General features: G+C 37.5%; 1 protein-coding gene across 8 annotated transcripts; it reads left to right on the forward strand.

Moving 5' to 3' along the window:
- Positions 1–404: 404 nt before the first annotated feature.
- LOC112048676 (large neutral amino acids transporter small subunit 1) lies at positions 405–17563 on the forward strand. 8 transcript variants are annotated; one of them, XM_052891358.1, is made up of 6 exons: positions 405–560; positions 1036–1448; positions 4869–5087; positions 11026–11296; positions 13030–13354; positions 14586–17563. In XM_052891358.1, the coding sequence occupies exons 2-6, from the start codon at positions 1166–1168 to the stop codon at positions 14976–14978; spliced, it is 1491 nt and encodes a 496-aa protein (XP_052747318.1). In that variant the 5' UTR covers positions 405–560; positions 1036–1165; the 3' UTR covers positions 14979–17563. The 8 variants fall into 8 exon arrangements, with proteins under 8 accessions (XP_052747318.1, XP_052747323.1, XP_052747320.1 ...); XM_052891363.1 differs by having other exon boundaries at positions 451–560; positions 977–1448; XM_052891360.1 differs by having other exon boundaries at positions 457–773.
- Positions 17564–19070: the final 1507 nt, after the last annotated feature.

Below are 19070 nucleotides of genomic sequence, written 5' to 3' on the forward strand. Positions count from 1 at the left end.
GACTTTTTAAAAGTGCCTGTGATCTAAGTCAACGTGAAATAAACAAATTCAAATTTAAACTCTTACTAACAATAGCATATGGATCAGTATATCGCTGTCATTGACCGCTGTAGATCTAAATGAATTACTCATATCCTGGGCACGTCAACTAGCCGATTCTTACTGTCTCGTAAAGCTTATCAATCGGAGGATGTGTTATCAAGGATCAGATAAAGGATAGTTTAAAACTATGCCATCCGCACACGTGGTTGTGAGGCGCGAAAGAGATAACGAAAACCCGTTGTTCAAACTTGGCAATGAATTGTCGGACATGAGATTGAGGAAAAAATAACTTTAAAGAAAAGTAATAAAGCTGATAATGCATTGCGATGTCCGACGTTTTTACGCCGTTTTGACTGTCGAGTCACTCAGACGCGGCAGACTGTCGGACTCGTGGTAAACTTGGAGTTAAAATGAATAGTAAAGTGGGGACGGGGAGCGTTGAACGTGCCCACCTTGCCGCGCAGTGCCGCAGTTTCGATCGTTGCCGGCGAATAAATTCGTGATAATTCTTAACTGAAGTATTTAAGACTTCCCGTAATTTTAAAGACAACTTTACTTAAAAAATTTAGTGGTAGCAGACGTGTCGCTCATTATAATTGGAATATTTTAACCTATTTGAACGGATGCGTAAAATATATGAATAAAATATCGCGTGCAATAAGTAGTACACTATATGAATAGTTGCTATAATATTTTAGTTCGCACGTTATCAGCAGCTGGTACGATTTGTGGTGAAGCGGCTACACAATTTATTAGCACAAGGCTATGGTTATGGTGTTTTTCTGCGCACGTGGTGTTTGCCGCGGTTGCCTAATTCTAGCTACTCACCATCCAATAAGTCCACAATGTTGATGAACAACACACGATCAGTTTTATTGGAGGTCCTGCAATTAGCGTTGCAGGCACGTGGACTTATTGGATGGTGAGTGGCTAGCATTAGGTAACATTTTGGATCAATGAGTGTGATGCAATTTTTGCTTGTCGAAAAATCAGACATTCCGAAGCATGGGAAAATTCATGGACTGAGGTAAAAGGATATCGAACTGTACTGACGTATCTTATGTAAATGGTGGCACTTCAGTATTAAGCAATTATTTTTGAAAGTAATTAAAATTAATTAAAAATGACTAAAGTATCGGTTGCGGAGGGGTTGACGCCGAAGGCTATGGACGTCGGTGAAAGCGGGGTAAGCGAGGAAGGGGAATCGACTGAAGGGGTCCGGTTGAATAAAGAATTGAGCCTAATGAATGGCGTGGCGATTATTGTGGGAGTCATCGTGGGATCTGGAATCTTTGTGTCCCCCAATCTTCTTTTGGAGCAGGCCGGTTCAAAAGGCATGGCCCTCATTGTGTGGGTACTCTCAGGATTCCTGTCGATGATTGGAGCGCTATGCTATGCGGAGTTAGGTAAGTGGTGATAATTAGTAGAAATATTTAGAAATCGCTAAAAAAATATTAGGTAGCACACTAAACTTTATTTTTTACTGTCTAAGTATGCCTATTTATTTACACGTGTAGTGACAAAAATTGGCAATGAGACGAAAATGGCAGTCTTTGCGTCTTATTCTTTATTTGATTTCCTTTGTCGTTAGTTGACATTGATGTAATTTATTTCATTACTTTCTACACGCTTAGTCTAAAGACACTTCCATCTACCTACGCAGATCAAGATCTATCTAACTTGTAATTCTATTTACTTACTCGTAGATCGTCTCTTTACTATAATGTGATCAAAACCATCAGATGAGAAAGCGATAAAATTTTAGTTAAATCCTTTAATAACGATGAAAATTTTACAGTACAATTATCGGTTCGTTAATATTAGTAAAACTTATTTTAAAATTTTGCCCTTTGAAAATGTTACTTGTATTAAAATTGACACATATGATAAGAGTGTCACTTACTATAATTTGACGGTCTTATATCCAATTTGTACCACCCCCGGTGCCATTCCTAGATGTTTTTTAAACTTGTACCTACAGGAAAACAAAAGTGTCGCTTACAACGGTCTTATGTCCGATTTGTACCTCTCCCCGTTGCTTTTCCTAGCAGATTTTTTTAAAACCTTTATAGGAAATGGCTCATTAAATATGAAATATGACGAATCTAATTCCAGAGTTTAAAATCACATCTATAAATGGCTTAGACCAGTCATTAATGGTCTAAGATAAATGGTTGAATAAATGGTTGAAAGACGTTGAATATTTGACTAAAAAATATAATCAGACGGACGGTAAAATGAAAATGTTTATAGGGATAAATTCTAAAACTGATTTTCTCGCAGATAAAGTCGCGGGCTTTTACTAGTATATATAGAACAAACTGACTCCGTGCGGTTTTACCCGCGTGGTTCCCGTCCCCGTAGGAAAACGGAGATAATATATAGCCTTCCTTGATAAATGGGCTATCTAATACTGAAAGAATTTATCAAATCGGACCAGTAGTTCCTGAGATTAGCGCGTTCAATCAAACAAACAAACTCTTCAGCTTTATAATATTAGTGTAGATTTTGCAATTTAGCTTATATATTTTATATCTTCTAGAGTCGCAGGACTCGCCTACATTATAATAAACTTGTTGTGAACTTGACCTACATTGTGTCTCGCTGCCTACTAAATAGTCAAAAATAAATATCGGCAGTCATCGGCCTCTATGTTTGTACGATACAAAAGAATTCGTAATCTATTTAAAAGTTACCGAAAATTTTACCGACATACAGTTCGTACATTATTGGAGTGACGTGTTGATACGATAAAACCTAATTAATTAATTATTATTAGGTTTTTATATATGAAATTGGCGTTTTGTTGTACCTAATCGCAACTTTGATCTCAAATATCTCTATCTTGGGTTAGGAATTCCAATTTCAAACTTATACTCATGCTTTTGTTTTTTAAAAACCCTAATTTGCTTTTTCCTCTTTTGATTTTTTTTTTGCGTCACTTAGTTTACTTATTTGAAATATCGCGTTATTTGCGAGTACGAGTTCTATCGTACTCGTTAATAACGCGTTTGGTAATCCGAAAAAAAATAACTTGTCACTTGAGGGATTTTTTTCAAAACTATTCAAATTAGTTTTAGATATGGTCGTGTATCTACTATTTGCGTTCTATCCATTAATTACGGGACACCAAGTAGGTATATTAATAACGTTTATAAAATGGTAAAAAAAAAACACATTTTTGGGTTCCTTTCCTACATGTAAAGTGAGGATGATTTTATTCTCTCATATTCCTTATTGTGTGATAGTGATAGTATGTCTGTACTTATCACTATCGATATTTTTGCATATTATGAACTGAACTGTTGTTTTTGATGTTTCGGGGAATATGCATTTATATAGTCGAATCTTTCGAGCTCGACTCATGAAACTAGGATTCCAATAATTTATAACCACACGCGTAATCGAGTAGGTACACAATGTAAAATAATCCCTTCGTTCAACAAAATATAATACCAATGACCCATCTTATATTGGAATGCGTTCCATATTGGGAACTGTAGGTATATCTTTTGGGTGGTATCTGCTATCAGCTATCACCGCGGATAATAATGTCAACGTCAGGTTAAAGATCAGTTAAAAACTGATCTTTTAAGCTGACCCTACTGATCTCTCGCATCGCATGGCAACTACCACTTCACCCATGTTAGCTTCTCCGATCCGAACTTTAATTCAGTTAATTTTTCTACTTACAGTTCGTTTCATGTAGGATGGTGCGGGTGACAGTTCGTTCCGCGATTCACTATAATAGTACGTACTAGTGGACGCCCGCGACTTCGTCCGCCCTTAGACCTCTTTAATCCAAGCTCCAGCCCTTACATTAGTGTCGCTGTAAAAATGGAGTAACTTCTCCCGTTTTCCCAACATTTTCCTTCACTGCTCTACTCCTATTAATTTTAGCGTGATGAAAAGTATACTATAGCCTGCCCAGGTTAGAATTGCATTTTTGGCATAAGTATCGATCAGTCATCACCCCCTGATAGTTATTTTAGAAATATATTTCATGTACAGAATCGACTTCTCTACAGATTTATTAAAAGTAAAGATATAGGTAGATTAAAAACATAATACATGCGACTGTCGCCGTAACCATGCAATCTGAAAAACACTAGTTAAACATTCTTTTTGAAAGTGGATGTGGATGTAGTAGGTGGAGCCCAACACTTTTATGTGCGTATATTAAAAGGAACATCAGGGCAACAGAACACACACACCAACTTCCTAACACTGGGCTCAGAATTTTATTTAAAAGTTTCTTACATATAAGAAAGAAAAACTCAGTAGGTATCTCATATAGCCCGACCCAGGATTTGAACCCAGGACCTCGAGATCCGAAATCATAGGCTAACCACTGGCCAACGATGCACTTCTTATATTAATACTTATTTTATCTCTATACCAAAATTCATCGACATCTGTTCAGCAGTTTAGCTGCAAAAACTTGAAAAGGTAACAGACTAACTTTTACTCATTTATAATATAGATAAGAGCCGTGATAGCCCAGTGGATATAACTTCTGCCTCCGATTCCGGAGGGTATGGGTTCGAATCCGGTCCGGGGCATGCACCTCCAACTTTTCAGTTATGTGCATTTTAAGAAATTAAATATCACGTGTCTCAATCGGTGAAGGAAAACATCGTGAGGAAACCTGCATACCAGAGAATTATCTTAATTCTCTGCGTGTGTGAAGTCTGCCAATCCGCATTGGGCCAGCGTGGTGGACTATTGGCCTTACCCCTCTCATTCTGAGAGGAGACTCGAGCTCAGCAGTGAGCCGAATATGGGTTGATGACGACGATGTATTACTATGGATATACCAATTCCAGGTACGATGATCCCCAAGTCCGGCGGTGACTACGCCTACATCGGAGAAGCGTTCGGCAACCTGCCGGCCTTCCTCTACCTGTGGGTGGCGCTCTTCGTACTAGTGCCCACAGGCAACGCCATCACAGCCATCACCTTCGCACAGAACATCCTCAAGCCGCTGTGGCCAGCGTGCGACGTGCCCAAGAACGCTGTGAGCCTCATCGCTGCTGTTATTACATGTAAGTGATCACTTATTTATATGTGACTAGCAAAACGCCGCGGTTTTACCTGCGCAGTTTCATTCTGCCGTGCAACGGTGATAATTATGATGTTATCTAACGCTACTTAGCGCCCTTGAGCGGAAAGCGATCAGAGGCCAAAATTGCGCATTGTAATCATTTACACATTATCGAGAAATAAATAAATGCCCAAAATTCGAAGAAGCAGTCAATTACTTATCTTTTTACTTTACTGATCAAGTATGTAGCAACTTATACCTACTTACTTAATTATATTTATTTAAAATCTCTGTACAGTACATGTTACTGAGAAACGGAGATTACATGTTTTACCCCTCGCTGAGGCTTTAATTTTTTTTTCTTTTATAATAAATATCCTTCTCGGTAGTTGCGAGTACATCAGACTGTTCGGAGAACTGAAATGCAGTTTTTGATTTATGGTCAGAACAACTTTTTGTATTCCCCTTAGTGCATCCAGTTGAGTTCTTTATACTGTGTAACTAACCGGACAGGACAAGTTCACAATCATTTAACAGTAACAATAGATGGAAATGGGCTAGTAGACTAGTAGACTAAGTTTGCTGTGGGCTCTTCTCGGACCAAGGCGCGGAAGTTCTCGACCAATTATTATCACTATTATCAAATAATAATTATTACAAACTGATATTTCGAAAGTGCTTATAAACTAAGCCAAATAGGTTACGTGACACTTTGTTTTAAATGGTCTTGATCGTAAATTGTTCATTATCGTTCTATTAGAATAGAAAAAAATAATTATATTTTGTTGAGACGTGATTAGGTACATGAAAATTACCAATAAGTTTGACGTGTCGTAACATTGTGACGTCACAAAAAGGACGACAGTTTGAAAGAAGTGGAAAGTTCTCATCATACAAATTAACAAACCCAATCACAAGGTAGCTACTGTAAGCCGTTGAGGAGTTACCTTAACAGTCTTTCGTCTTTATCACCAGACCCCTAACAACAGTTACACCCATATATAGTATGCGCATTATCATCTGAGTCGTCCGGTCATAAAAGTCAAAAAAGATAGGAATGTGCAGCGCGCCTACCTGCGCACCCTAATTATCGATAAACGGCTACCTGCGCACGTGCTAATGATGAGTCAATAATGATTTGGACGATTCTGATTGGTCGGTTTCTAATGTAATTGCATTGCGTATTTTTTTTGCTATAAATGTGTTTACTGCAATTAAATAAATACATTCATGTGTTACTCGTTGCGCACTATGGATACTAATAGTATATAATAAATTTGGCAGAAGACGAAGATTCTGATGATGAAGACTCAGATGAAGATTAATTTTATTTAGTTAATAATTATATAATATGAAATATGTATTATATTAAATCAAATATTGTTAATTTTTTTAATTTTGTGAACAAGATACGATAATAAACTTTACTTATCGATAATATGTCTTTCATTGTTACACCCTTCACTAGACGGCTCCATAAGACCCATAAGTGCAAGCGAGATAGATATAGAGAAATGATTTATGGCCCTAAGACTCAGTTGTTAATGCTATTAGTATACATGTAACGTCCTCATTGATTCAAATTATTCAAGCCCAAACACTAGGTAACTGACGTAAATCGTTGAAGAGTTTCCTCGTCTATTTTTCGGTTCCATCATCAGATCGACTCCAGACCTTCATAAAATTGTATTGCTTTCAAATGCTTAATGAAAAAGTTAAGAACGCACTAGGCACTCTTTAATTTTCGAAAGTTCCCCTCGATTTATCCAGAAACCCACCAACAGATGCTGACACGATAAGAATGAGACCACTTCAACCACAAAAGAATTATTTAAATGCAGGTTCAGAAGTTTTTCGATTAAGCGCGTAACATACACACAAAAAACCTCCTCCTTTTTTGTTAAAAACTACGTCAAATGCGTCCGTAAAACGGATTTCTGTTATTTTATTATAAACAGATATTAAGTAATCTAAAAAAAAATGCCCGCCAACCTGCACTGAAGCATCATGATGGGTATAAGTTCCATATGCCCTCTCCTATATTGGAGGAGGTCTGGCCCTGTCGTAGGAAAAAAAAATTACCGCATTTAAAAATGCATAGCTTGTGACAGACTTGTGAGAGTACTTCCGAAGAAGTGTTACCGCCATGTTTATTCCTGCCTCCAAGCTGAATGTTCCGATTTGATGTATCATTGATCATTGCTGATGAACACACAGGCACTTCAAAGCTTATAAGGTCAAATACCAGTATGAAAACATTGAAAACTCTTACTAGGCACTCTGACAGGCACATGTATTGTAGGACTTGTTACACATGCTAAGTGTTGGTAGTTTCGACTTTAAATATCACTAGGCATTATCTCATATCTCACATGTGTCAAAAGTGTTTGTTAAGTTCATGTGTAATTGAAATAAATTTATTTTGACTTAATTTGATTTTGATGTTCTAATCATCATTGAAAGTTTAATCAACTGAACCATCAGCTTATTTCATCGATTACCTACGTAAAATAAACAGAAACTAAGTGATTCGAATCCGTTATAGCCAAGTGTATATGACCTCTGCCTCCGATTCCGGAGGGTGTGAGTTCGAATCCGGTCCGGGGCATGCACCTCCAACTTTTCAGTTGTGTGCATTTCAAGAAATTAAATATCACGTGTCTCAAAACGGTGGAGGAAAACATCGTGCATACCATGCATGCATACCAGAGAATTTCCTTAATTCTCTGCGTGTGTGAAGTCTGCCGATCCGCATTGGGCCTAACCCCTCTCATTCTGAGAGAGACTCAAGCTCAGCAGTGAACCGAATATGGGTTGATAATAATGAAGTGATTCACAAAATTCACATCCAATAAATCAAATAATTTATTGTAAGTAAGACCTCTAATTTATATCACAATGAAAAAAATGTGCTACGCAATTGTGAAGATGGCATTAACAAAGAATGGACGGCTCCATCCAGGGTATCACAATGTCGCCTATCCGCGTCTTTATATTCCGCTGCGATGGCGCGTTACTGATTGCGCCTGACAGGATAATGACAGCTTCCTCCCGCATCACACGTTGGTACTTGTGCGAATTATCCGATCGTACACCTATCTAAGGGCACGTAATCATTGTTTTTGTAAATCCGTCACCAATCCAGTTTGCGCGTATAAGAAACGGATGTTCCATGGATGGATGACTGCAGGATGGGTCGCCAGGAGCTGATTCTAGCTGTAAGATTTCGCACCGGACATATTCCTTTAAATAGATTTGCGTACACGATTAAAAAAAGTACCCTCACAAAATTGCCCAGACTGCAGTGTACCCGAGGACGTTTACCATATCTTAGTGGAATGTGTCCGAAGCGAAGTACAGTTTAAAAAGTATGCTGTGATAAATGTTGTTTTAGGAAGCCCTGCCAGCAAAAACGCAAGATTTTTGTACAAAATAGTAAAAGATAATTTAGATAAACGTAGGTAATATTAATTAGTCTTAGGATAGTTTTAGTTAATGGATGTTTTTACCTTAAGTAGCATTACGAGAGCTACATAGTCACTTTAGTGACTAAGCTCTTTAAAAGAGAAAAAAAAAAAGAAACGGACAAAGGGGAATGGCTATCCCCGGCCAAGACCTATCCTAACCACCCGCCAGTTTACTTATATCTAAAAAAAATAAAATTCTACTTTAATAATGAAATCATCACTTTATAAAAAAAAAGTTTGCTACAACGTTATAAGACATTTTTAATTCAGGGGATAAGATCGTTGACCATACAGCCATATTTTTGAACACTTATGATTGATTCGTTTGTTCGCTTTAAAGATAGGTATTTTATCCAGTTAAATATAGCAGTCGCAGATGCCTACGGGAATGGGAACTACACGAGTGAAATCGCAGGGCGTATGCTAAAATATTAGGTATAACGAGGTAAAGTTTTTGGTATTGTAGGGGGTAATCTATGCTAGTACCACTAGAAAGTCCAGTTATTTGTGTACATTATAGGCTTTACTTTATCCCCGTACGGCAACTATTCTCACTTACTTACCTCACGGCAACGGATGATGTCCGGCACGGGTGAAACTGCAAGGCGTCGGCTAGTTATGAATATATTGCCCCTACTTTCCCACCCTCAGGGTAGAAGTATAATATTTGGTATATGGCGCTAGCTTTGAGGCACTATCTAATAAAAAAAGAATTATTAAAATCGGACTAATCAGTAAAAAGTTACACGTATAAATAATATAAAATAAGATAAAAAGGTTATCAAAGTGGAAAGCAAACTTTGAATAATTAGATACGATAATGTTATATACAAGTTTATTATTTATCGTCTAAAATACAAAACATTTTTGTGGCCACCCAATATCTCTATGTACCAGGGCCTGTAGCCATGTGTCTCGGCGATCTCTTTCTACAAATGCTAACGCTTCGAAAATTAAAAAGTGTATGGGAATGACATTCACTATCGACACGAGCTCAAGTAGTCGATCGGATCTGTCATTTATTTACATTTTGTTTGTTTGTTATCGTTTGTAGAAAGAAAAGCGACGTGCCACTTGGCTAAGGGCGAAAACACAACACTACGTAAAAACGTTGCCGCAACGCAATGCGATGCGTTTACGCTACGCAAATATTTCATCGCTTACGGCATTGTACGAGAAAATTATGGCCATTAGTTTAGATTCTAGTGAGCCATGGACTTTGAGATTTTTTTTTCAAAATCATTCATTGATTGTGAAGATGGTATTGTTTTACTTTATTTGTTGCAATTTTGTTGTAATCAACACACAATCAGTCATGTTGGAGTGCATAACGAAACACGCGCATGCAACGAAGTCTGGATACCGACTGAACTGTACGTTACGTCATCGCGTCGCAAGCACTATTTACTGCAAGGAACATATTAACTCAGGAGATTTACTGTGTGCACAACGCACCGTGCAAATTTCCGATGCGGTGCCGCACCGTGCAAATTGCACGGTGCGTTGTGCGACATCGTAGATTTTTGCGATCCGACGACGCACCGTAGTGTTGTGGTTTCGCCCTAAGGCCCAGACTCGATAGACGACTTGTCCCGAATGTTATTATATTAGACGGTTGTGGACTGGGGTAACATAGCATCAAGTTTACCTCACCATTCAAAAATAATTTTCATAATTTCTTTTGTATAATAAACTTATAAATTATTCTTAGTATTCCTCGAAATTATAAAGACGGAGGCCGGTAATTAAAATAGGTTGATGATAAAGCTTCATTACAATAGTTATAAATATCCATCATCATTATCAACCCGAGTCTCCTCTTAGAATGAGAGGGGTTAGGCCATATAGTCCACCACGCTGGCCCAATGCGGATTGGCAGACTTCACACATGCAGAGAATTACGAAAATTCTCAGGTATGCAGGGTTCCTCACGATGTTTTTCCTTCACCGTTTGAGACACGTGATATTTAATTTCTTAAAATGCACATAACTGATAAGTTGGAGGTGCATGCATCGGACCGAATTTGAACCTTTTTGAGGTACATCCACTAGGCCAGGGTTTCTGAAACGTTCGGCTCCACGAACCCCTGTTGAAATTGACAGCCCCTTACTAACTAATGCAAACCCTCCAAGAAAAAAAATTAATTTGAAATGAATAAAAGGTAACACATAAAGTACCAAAAGAAATGTCTTTGTAATATTAATCATGGTTGTGCTTGTTTCTTGTCGCAAATGGATTTAATATTAGGAGTAATTTTGGACTATTTTAACCTTAATTCTGATTCGGTATCAAGCCATCATTACGTGAATCTTGTCGCGATCCCCCTGCCGTCAAATGTACCCCACATTGAGAAACCCTGCACTAGGTTATAACGGCTCTTAACTATATATAGGTACTCGTATTATATAAATATTAATATCAACTTAAATTATATTTATTTAACTTTACAGTAAGTATTACTTTTTTTGCAGGTTTCCTCACAGCTCTGAACTGCTACAACGTGAAATGGGTGACCCGTGTCCAAGACTCCTTCACAGCAGCAAAGATATTGGCGCTGCTCGTTACTTTTTTCGGCAGTTTGGTTTATTTATTCGCGGTGGATATGGGAAACTTGAAAAACATGATGGAAGGCACTATTACGGATCCGGGACACATTGCTATAGCGTTCTACAATGGACTCTTTTCGTACTCCGGTTGGAACTACCTTAACTTTGTTACGGAGGAACTGAAAGATCCGTACAAGTGAGTTTCCAAAAAATCCATTATGATGTTTTTTTTTCATTTTTTTATTTTTTACAAGTTAGCCCTTAACTACAATATCACCTGATGTTAATTCACAATCTAAGATGGAAGCGGGCTAACTTGTAATAGAGGAGGATGAAAATCCACACCCCTTTCGGTGTCTACACAAAATCGCACCGGAACGCTAAATCGCTTGGCGGTACATCTTTGCCGGTAGGGTGGTAACTGACCACGGCAAAGCCTCCCACTAGCCTCAAACTCAATTAAAAAAACCTCAACCGACCTAGTCGGGGATCGAACCCAGGATTTCTGTCTTGTAGATCCACCACGCATACCACTTCGCCATGGAGACCTTCAAAATGCAAAACATCTGGGTGAATGGGCTTCGCACGCTAGGTATTACCTTTCTTTCCTTTCCAGTAGGTCCCTACCTACGTTTTACTTGTACATATTATGTATTCTGTCAAGTCAATATATGTAGTATGTACCTACTTATTTTAATTTTTAAATAATAACCGAACTATTAAAACAAAACATTGTTTTATCTTATCAGTAGCTGTACTAAGTTAATTACTTATTATTTTCCTCTTTTGTTTCCTTTAACTAATTGAAACGGACACTCAACAGGTATCTAGGTATAGTCGGATGCGATATTTTTGACGTTTCTGAACATCTGCGTTAAGCTGCATACCTAATACAAGATTGATAGGTATCCTCGGTTACGCAAGGGCGTGGCTGGAGGGCATCAGGCGCGCCTCCCTGCGTCTGCGTCATAAAGATAGCATCCGAGTCCGAATCCAAGTTTGTTTCTAACTCTACTGCGTCTCTTTGAGAAATTGCTAGAATATAATTAATTTTGAATTGGTTTATTTACTTCGAAGGAAATGTCCCAAAACAGTCCCAGGTGAAATTAAAAATACCGAGAGGTTCAATAATATATAAATGTGCCAAAATTACCTTACAATTATGATATAAACAGAAATCTCAGAAATAGCGGAGTTTTAAAATCATTTTAATTAATAGATCCCTCTCAATACGCAATAACCCTGCTATCTAGGATCAAAAATAAAAATATAATTTATCAAGACATTACAATCAACCCAAAGTTTCATTGTGACGATAAACAATTTTGGTCTAGAGCAAACAATGCATATGGAGAGTGGGACACCTCCTTATGAATATGTTTAATCATTGACAAACCGAACTGTTCTGCCTCCGATTTCCGAGGGTGTTGGGTTCGAATTCGGACTGGGGCATGAACCTCCAACGTAGTCGTGCGTAGTCTGCCTATCCGCATTGGGTGGTGGACTATTGGCTTAACCCCTCTCATTCTGAGAGGATACTCGAGCTCAGCAGTGAAGCTAATATGGGTTGATAATGATGATGATGATGATATTTTTTCCGGGCAGTGATAACCAAGTGGATATGACCTCTGCCTCCGATTGCCGAGGGTGTGGGTTCGAATCCGGTCCGGGGCATGCACCTGCTACTTTTCAGTTGTGTGTATTTTAAGAAATTATATAAATTGTCGTGTCTCAAACGGTGAAGGTAAAACATCGCGAGGAAACCTGTATACCAGAGAATTTTCTTAATTCTCTGTGTGTGTGAAGATTGCCAATTCGCATTGGGCCAGCGTGGTGGACTATTGTCCTAACCTCTCATTCTGAGAGTAGAATCGAACAGCAGTGAGCAGAATATGGGTTTATAATGATGATGATTTTTCACAATTTCAGAAACTTACCACGCGCTATCTGCATCTCGATGCCCGTAGTCACATTGGTATACGCGCTTACCAACGTGGCTTACTTTGCTGTGCTGACTAAGCCTGAAATATTGGCTTCGGAAGCTGTGGCCGTGGCATTCAGCGACAAGATCCTGGGTGTCATGTCTTGGATAATGCCTGTCTTCGTGGCCTTGTGTACTTTCGGCTCCCTCAACGGCGCCATCTATACGTCGTCCAGGCTTTTCTTCGTTGGAGCTAGGAACGGACACTTACCTTTGGCGATATCTCTTATCGATGTAAAGCGACTGACACCTGTGCCTTCTCTTATATTTATGGTGAGTATCATAATTGAACAGCCCACTTTAGAACCAGGCCTCCCACATTATAGGAGAGAAAATGGAGCTTCCCACCATGCTGAGTCTTGAGCTGAGGTGGGTTTAGATGCTAATAATGACCAGGACGTTAAAGAGACGTGATAGACTAGTCGAAATGACCCCTGCCTTCGATTCGGAGAGCGTAGGTTTGAATCCGGTCCGGGACATGCACCACCAACTTTTCAGTTATGTGCATTTTAAGAAATTAAATATCACGTCTCAAGCTGTGAAGGAAAAACATTGTGAGGAAACCTGCCCCTTTAGCCAAGTGGCACGTCGATTCTCTTTCTACGATCGCAAACGCTTCGAAAAGTAGAAAAATGTATGGGAATGACATTTGCTATCGACAGGTCACGTGATCAAGATCTGTCATTCGTATACATTTTTCTACTTTTCGAAGCGTTCGCGATGGTAGAAAGAGAATCGACATGCCACTTGGCTACAGGGGCTGCATACCTGAGAATATTCTTAATTCTCTGTGTGTGAAATTTGGCCAGCGTGGTGAACTAAGGCCTAACCCCTCTCATTCTGGGAGGAGACTCGTGCTCAACAGTGAGCCGAATATGGGTTGCTAATGATGAATGACCGGGACTGACAGCTTGGCGTGCTGTCTGAGGTGTAACGCTATCAACTTCGCAACTCCAGGTTGAGATTTTTTTACTGAAAATAACTTATGCTAGCCACTCAAGATCATGTAAGCCCACATGCCTGATAACGGCTGCCACCACTGCAGGCTAACACACGATCAGTTTGACGACCTGCAGCCTCAGACCAATTATAGAAGGACCTGTATCGTACTCATAGTCACGAACAAAATTGTCTGTCATTTTCTGAGGAAAACGAGCTTAGATTTTGTATATATCTTATACTCAAGTAGAAGTTTTTGCCCGTTTTTTACACAATTTAATTACACAAAAAGGTATTTTTAAAAAGCTCCGACAAACACGATTACAACCATTTAACATCGATTCTATAGAGACAGTTTTTATAATCGCATTAGATCGTTGATCATATACTTTGACAGAAAAGTAACGTCTCGCGAGGCAGGTCCTTTATAATAATTGGTCTGAGCCTGCAGCACATCCGCTAGTAGGTTAAGCATTTGGATTTAATCTTACACATTTTTGCCTAACATGTTTCAAAAGGCGCATAATAAGACGAGTATAAAAACTGTGTTTTTTTGTTATTTCAGTGTTTGGTGACACTGCTGCTGTTATTGTTCAATGACGTGGGCTCTCTCATGGTGTACGTCTCAGCCGTCGAAGCTATATTCTTATTCTGCTCGGTGGCGGGATTGCTCTGGTTACGGTACAAGCAACCTAATAAGAAACGACCCATTAAAGTCATCTTGCTTCTACCAATTACATTCCTAATCGTTTGCACATTCCTTATTGTATTTTCATGTATCACACGCCCCGTGGCAGTGGGAGCTGGTATTGGGTTCATAGCAGTCGGCGCAATAGTCTATTGCGTATTTTTCATGTGGAAGCATAAACCGAGGTGGATGGTTAGCTTTTGTGACAATTTCAACCTTGTTTGCTCAAAATTGTTCCTAAGCTTACCGGAGAGTTCTAAAGAGTTATGATTGGTGAATTGACATTTGATTTGACGTGTGAAGTTTTCGCTATTTTGTGCCAAACGTTTAAACCGTTCGATTAATCATTATAATCATAGATTAAGAGTCGGTACAATGATTATAATGTTATTTTATTACTTGACAAAGATGTGTACACTACACTGTATATCATGACTAGATAGATAAAACCTGTCGATGTTGCGGAAAAATAAGGGATTAATTTTTTTCCATTCGCGTAAATAGCTATCATTCGTGCAGAGTTTTTATTTAAAAAAAGCGTTTAAATACCACAAATGTATTCCCAAGTTTATGTTCACACGACTGCTTCTATATAGCAGTTAATATTAAGCTTGAAATTGAGACAACATAAAATTGCCGCTGATGCTAACAATAATTGCATTAGGTAATTAATAATCACTAGTCAAATATGTTGTAAAAAATAAGTTCTCGAATCTATAGCTTTAGGTGTGTAGATCTTTTATAGCAAAACGTTAATGCGGTAAAAACTGTTCGCAAAATTCAACACGTATGTAGGAAGATAATCTAGGGTTGCCAAAATTTTTTCAGAAAAATATAGTTTTTTACAGATTTAAGTTGAAAAAAATATAGTATTTTTATAGAATTAACAAAAAATAGACAAAAATAATTATATTTGTTGGCTATTTATTTTTATAAAATCTATATTTATGGACAATCAGCATCTCTTCCATTTTTCAAGAATTTTTTAACTAAAATAAGAGTGTTACATGGTTTTTCAAATTTAATTTTAAAATTATTGAAAACCAACATTAAATAAGACACGTTCGGGTACACAGACTATTGCTTCTTCTAAAAATTAATGTAAAAAATATAGTGTTTTTGCTTACCTACTATATAAATATTTCTTGACCCAAAATATAATACAATGCTATATTATACGTTTGCAACCTACTTGGGTTATATATGTATCACAGAATACATAATATGTATAGAGGCCGACAAAAATACTACCCACTCGTAAGACTGAACTGAGGGGTCTTCTTTTATACCAACAACTTTAACGAGGGACAAAATACTATAACACTATTTAGAGACTATTAGGTTAAGAATTAAGTGATAACAAAAATATTTTAAAATATATATATTTAACATCTATTTATACTTAATCAACTGAGATAAAGACTTCGGCAATTAAAAATATTGTTTTAATGAGGGTTTTTACGCCCTCTGTTATATTACAATGCAAATCTAATCAAAGAAGAAAAAACCTTAACGGGAAACCTACCTATCAGCAATTATTTTAGTAATATGAAATCGCTGTTTTATACATTCAAAATGGAAGCGTCTGGTTAGTCGACTCTCCGCTATACCTGTGTAAATGATAAATAGGGTTGCCAAAATTTTTTTTCGATAAATATAGTATTTTTCAGATTTAGCTATAAAAAAATATAGTACGCTTAAATAAAATTATAGTATTTTATGGAATAGTCTATATGTAAAAAGTCGACATTTATTAAAAAATAAACAGTTATTTATGAGTGTCATAGATAGTTTTCAAATTTAATTCTTAAATTTTTTAAACCCAAATGCTATTTTATAATTTGTTCGTTTTATGTTTGAACTCAATAAGATAAATAAGTTGAGATAGGCTAAACGCTATTGAATTTGTCAAAAATTAATGTTCATAAAGTTTTATAATTAAAAATTTGTTTATTCGATTTCAGTGTTGAAAATGTAGTATTTTTGCGTACTATATATTTCTTCATCAGTAAATAGTACGCAGACCCGAAATATGGTAAAATACTTGTTATAGTACGGTTGGCAACCCTAGATAAATCACTTTCATATAGTCTGAGAAAGTGGCTCCTCTTACTGCTATTGTAGATTAGAGTAGAGTTTTCCCGGAAACTATTCCCGGAAGACGGTTTGCCATGGAGTATAAATGGGCCGCTGAGTAATTAAAAGATGTAAGATTTTGTCGTGATTTTCAGTTCACAACAAATAAGGATGGAGAACAAAATGTTTGTATGGAAGTTTGCTAATTTGCACTAATTTTTTTTTTTTAAACCTCCATATCCCCTTACTTATAAGGAGAAAGGCCTGGCCCTATAGTGTGCCATTAAATTGTTGATCAATAATAAGATGATGATGATAATGAACCCTAGAAACGAGGTTAAACAAATTTCATAATCTGCGGGTTTTTAATTGACATTGTTTGATACATATTCTGCCTACTGTGGGTATGTATTACATTTTTTTTTTAATTAATCAGTTGTAGTTCCCTTAATCACAGGTTAAGATTGAGAAGGGATACGGGGGCGGTTTACAGGGGAAGATTGCTTAGGGCATCAAGTTTCCTTAATCCGGCACTGTTCAAGAAACCTGGGTCTATGGTCCTGGAGTACCTAGACTTCCATCTACTGATCAACATTTGTACCTATGGCATATCTAATATTGAACGATTTAAATGTTTGATGATGTTATTTATTGTACGCCTGTGAGCGTGATAAGCTTTAGATCTGTTTGTCAATTATTATAATGATGCTTTTACTTTTATAGTAAGATTAAGTTTGTATTAAACTTTGAAATCATAATAAAAAATCCTATACAAAATGTTTCTGTCTATTTATTTAAAGCTGTGTGTTCTGACTAGAGGATATCCCGCATGTACTACCACTACCACAGTCTACAACAATCTAGAAGTCTCAATAGCTCAACGGTAAGAGTGTTCGGACTCATTACCAAGGGTTGGTTGTTCAAAACCCCGCCCCGTTGGTCTATTGTCGTACCCACTCCGAATATAGTCTATCCCGTCTTGTTGGAGTGGAATGCGAATATTTAAAAAGATATAAAAAAAAGCTGTGGAACATAGAACATAGTGTCTTTGAGAGGCAGGTTTTTTCATTTCAATGGTTCAGACCAACAATATTTATACTATGGCACTAGCGCGTCGAAACTGAGGCGGGCAAATGTGTCTAATTGTCTTAACTTCATTAAGTCGCTTGATAAACAATGAAAGTTATTTAAATAAATAATTCCTGAATATTGTTTACAATTTCGAGTTGTGTGTTCAGGAAGTGTAAAAACTACTTACATTATACATAAATGTGTAATGTAAGTCAACAAAATTGTGCATAGGTTTGGAATAGCTGAGTAAGGATCACCTTTTGGGGCGATTTTGTAGGCACGTAACATATCTATAGTATAAAATATCATTAGGTTCAGGCCCTTTCTTATGAGGAATGCCTTGGAGATAATATGAGAATTCATAATTTCAATCACGAGACAATTATTAACTTAGGTAGGTAATCGCTAATGTTAAAAAAAGTAAAACTCAAAAGTATAGTCCTCCTAACGTCTCTAAATCGCTAATACGCGAAAATGTGTTGCTAAAAAAATATTTTGATAAATAAAATTAGATTCTACAAACGCCTTTAGCTTTTTAAATTAGTAGTCATAGACCGTTGCTATAAATTTATGGCAGGCGAACTTGGCTGTCTTTTTTTAAGCGTTACGGTACAAATTAGATGAGCCAGTGCAAAATTACGATATCACAGTATAATCGAGAATATTCTTGTCTAAATTTCTCAGTGTCTGAAGACAAAAGTATTCGAACAGTGCGTGTTGCCAGTCAGTGGTTCCAAATCCCGCTGTATGGCTCAAATCCATACAGCGGGCGATGGAACGAGTACCTCTCCGTGAACGAATCAGAAAGAGAAGAGATCCGCAGAAGAACTATACTCACCGACATAGCTCAACGAGTTGCGAAGCTGAAGTGGCAATGGGCGCGGCACGTAGTTCGAAGAGCCGGTATACGTTGGGGTCCCAAAGTGCTGGAATGGCGACCCGGCACTAGAAAGCGCTGTGTTGGTCGGCCATTCACCAGGTGGACTGACTAACAGATAAGGGTATATATTTCTTATACCGGATCTCGTACTAATCCCTACGTTGGATGCCCAATTGCTAAGGGGTTTAGCGCCTTATTCCTTACACGCTCTGCAAATACATATTATGTTCTTCCAGCTTCCGTTTCTACTACCACCTACCAAGTGAGTATCTTCGTGTTAAGAGTAAATAATAAATATGTATCTTCTAGACTTTCTTAAAGAGCCGTGATAGCCC

Source organism: Bicyclus anynana, chromosome 3 (assembly GCF_947172395.1).
Source record: "Bicyclus anynana chromosome 3, ilBicAnyn1.1, whole genome shotgun sequence".
Taxonomy (NCBI): Eukaryota; Metazoa; Arthropoda; class Insecta; order Lepidoptera; family Nymphalidae; genus Bicyclus; species Bicyclus anynana.

Bases quoted from the DNA above. Each gene is read 5' to 3' on its own strand.
- LOC112048676 (XM_052891358.1), top strand. From the start codon at position 1,166: ATGACTAAAGTATCGGTTGCGGAGGGGTTGACGCCGAAGGCTATGGAC. The intron at 5,088-11,025 runs GTAAGTGATCAC...CTTTTTTTGCAG, and splicing joins CATCGCTGCTGTTATTACAT to GTTTCCTCACAGCTCTGAAC. The intron at 13,355-14,585 runs GTGAGTATCATA...TTGTTATTTCAG, and splicing joins TGCCTTCTCTTATATTTATG to TGTTTGGTGACACTGCTGCT.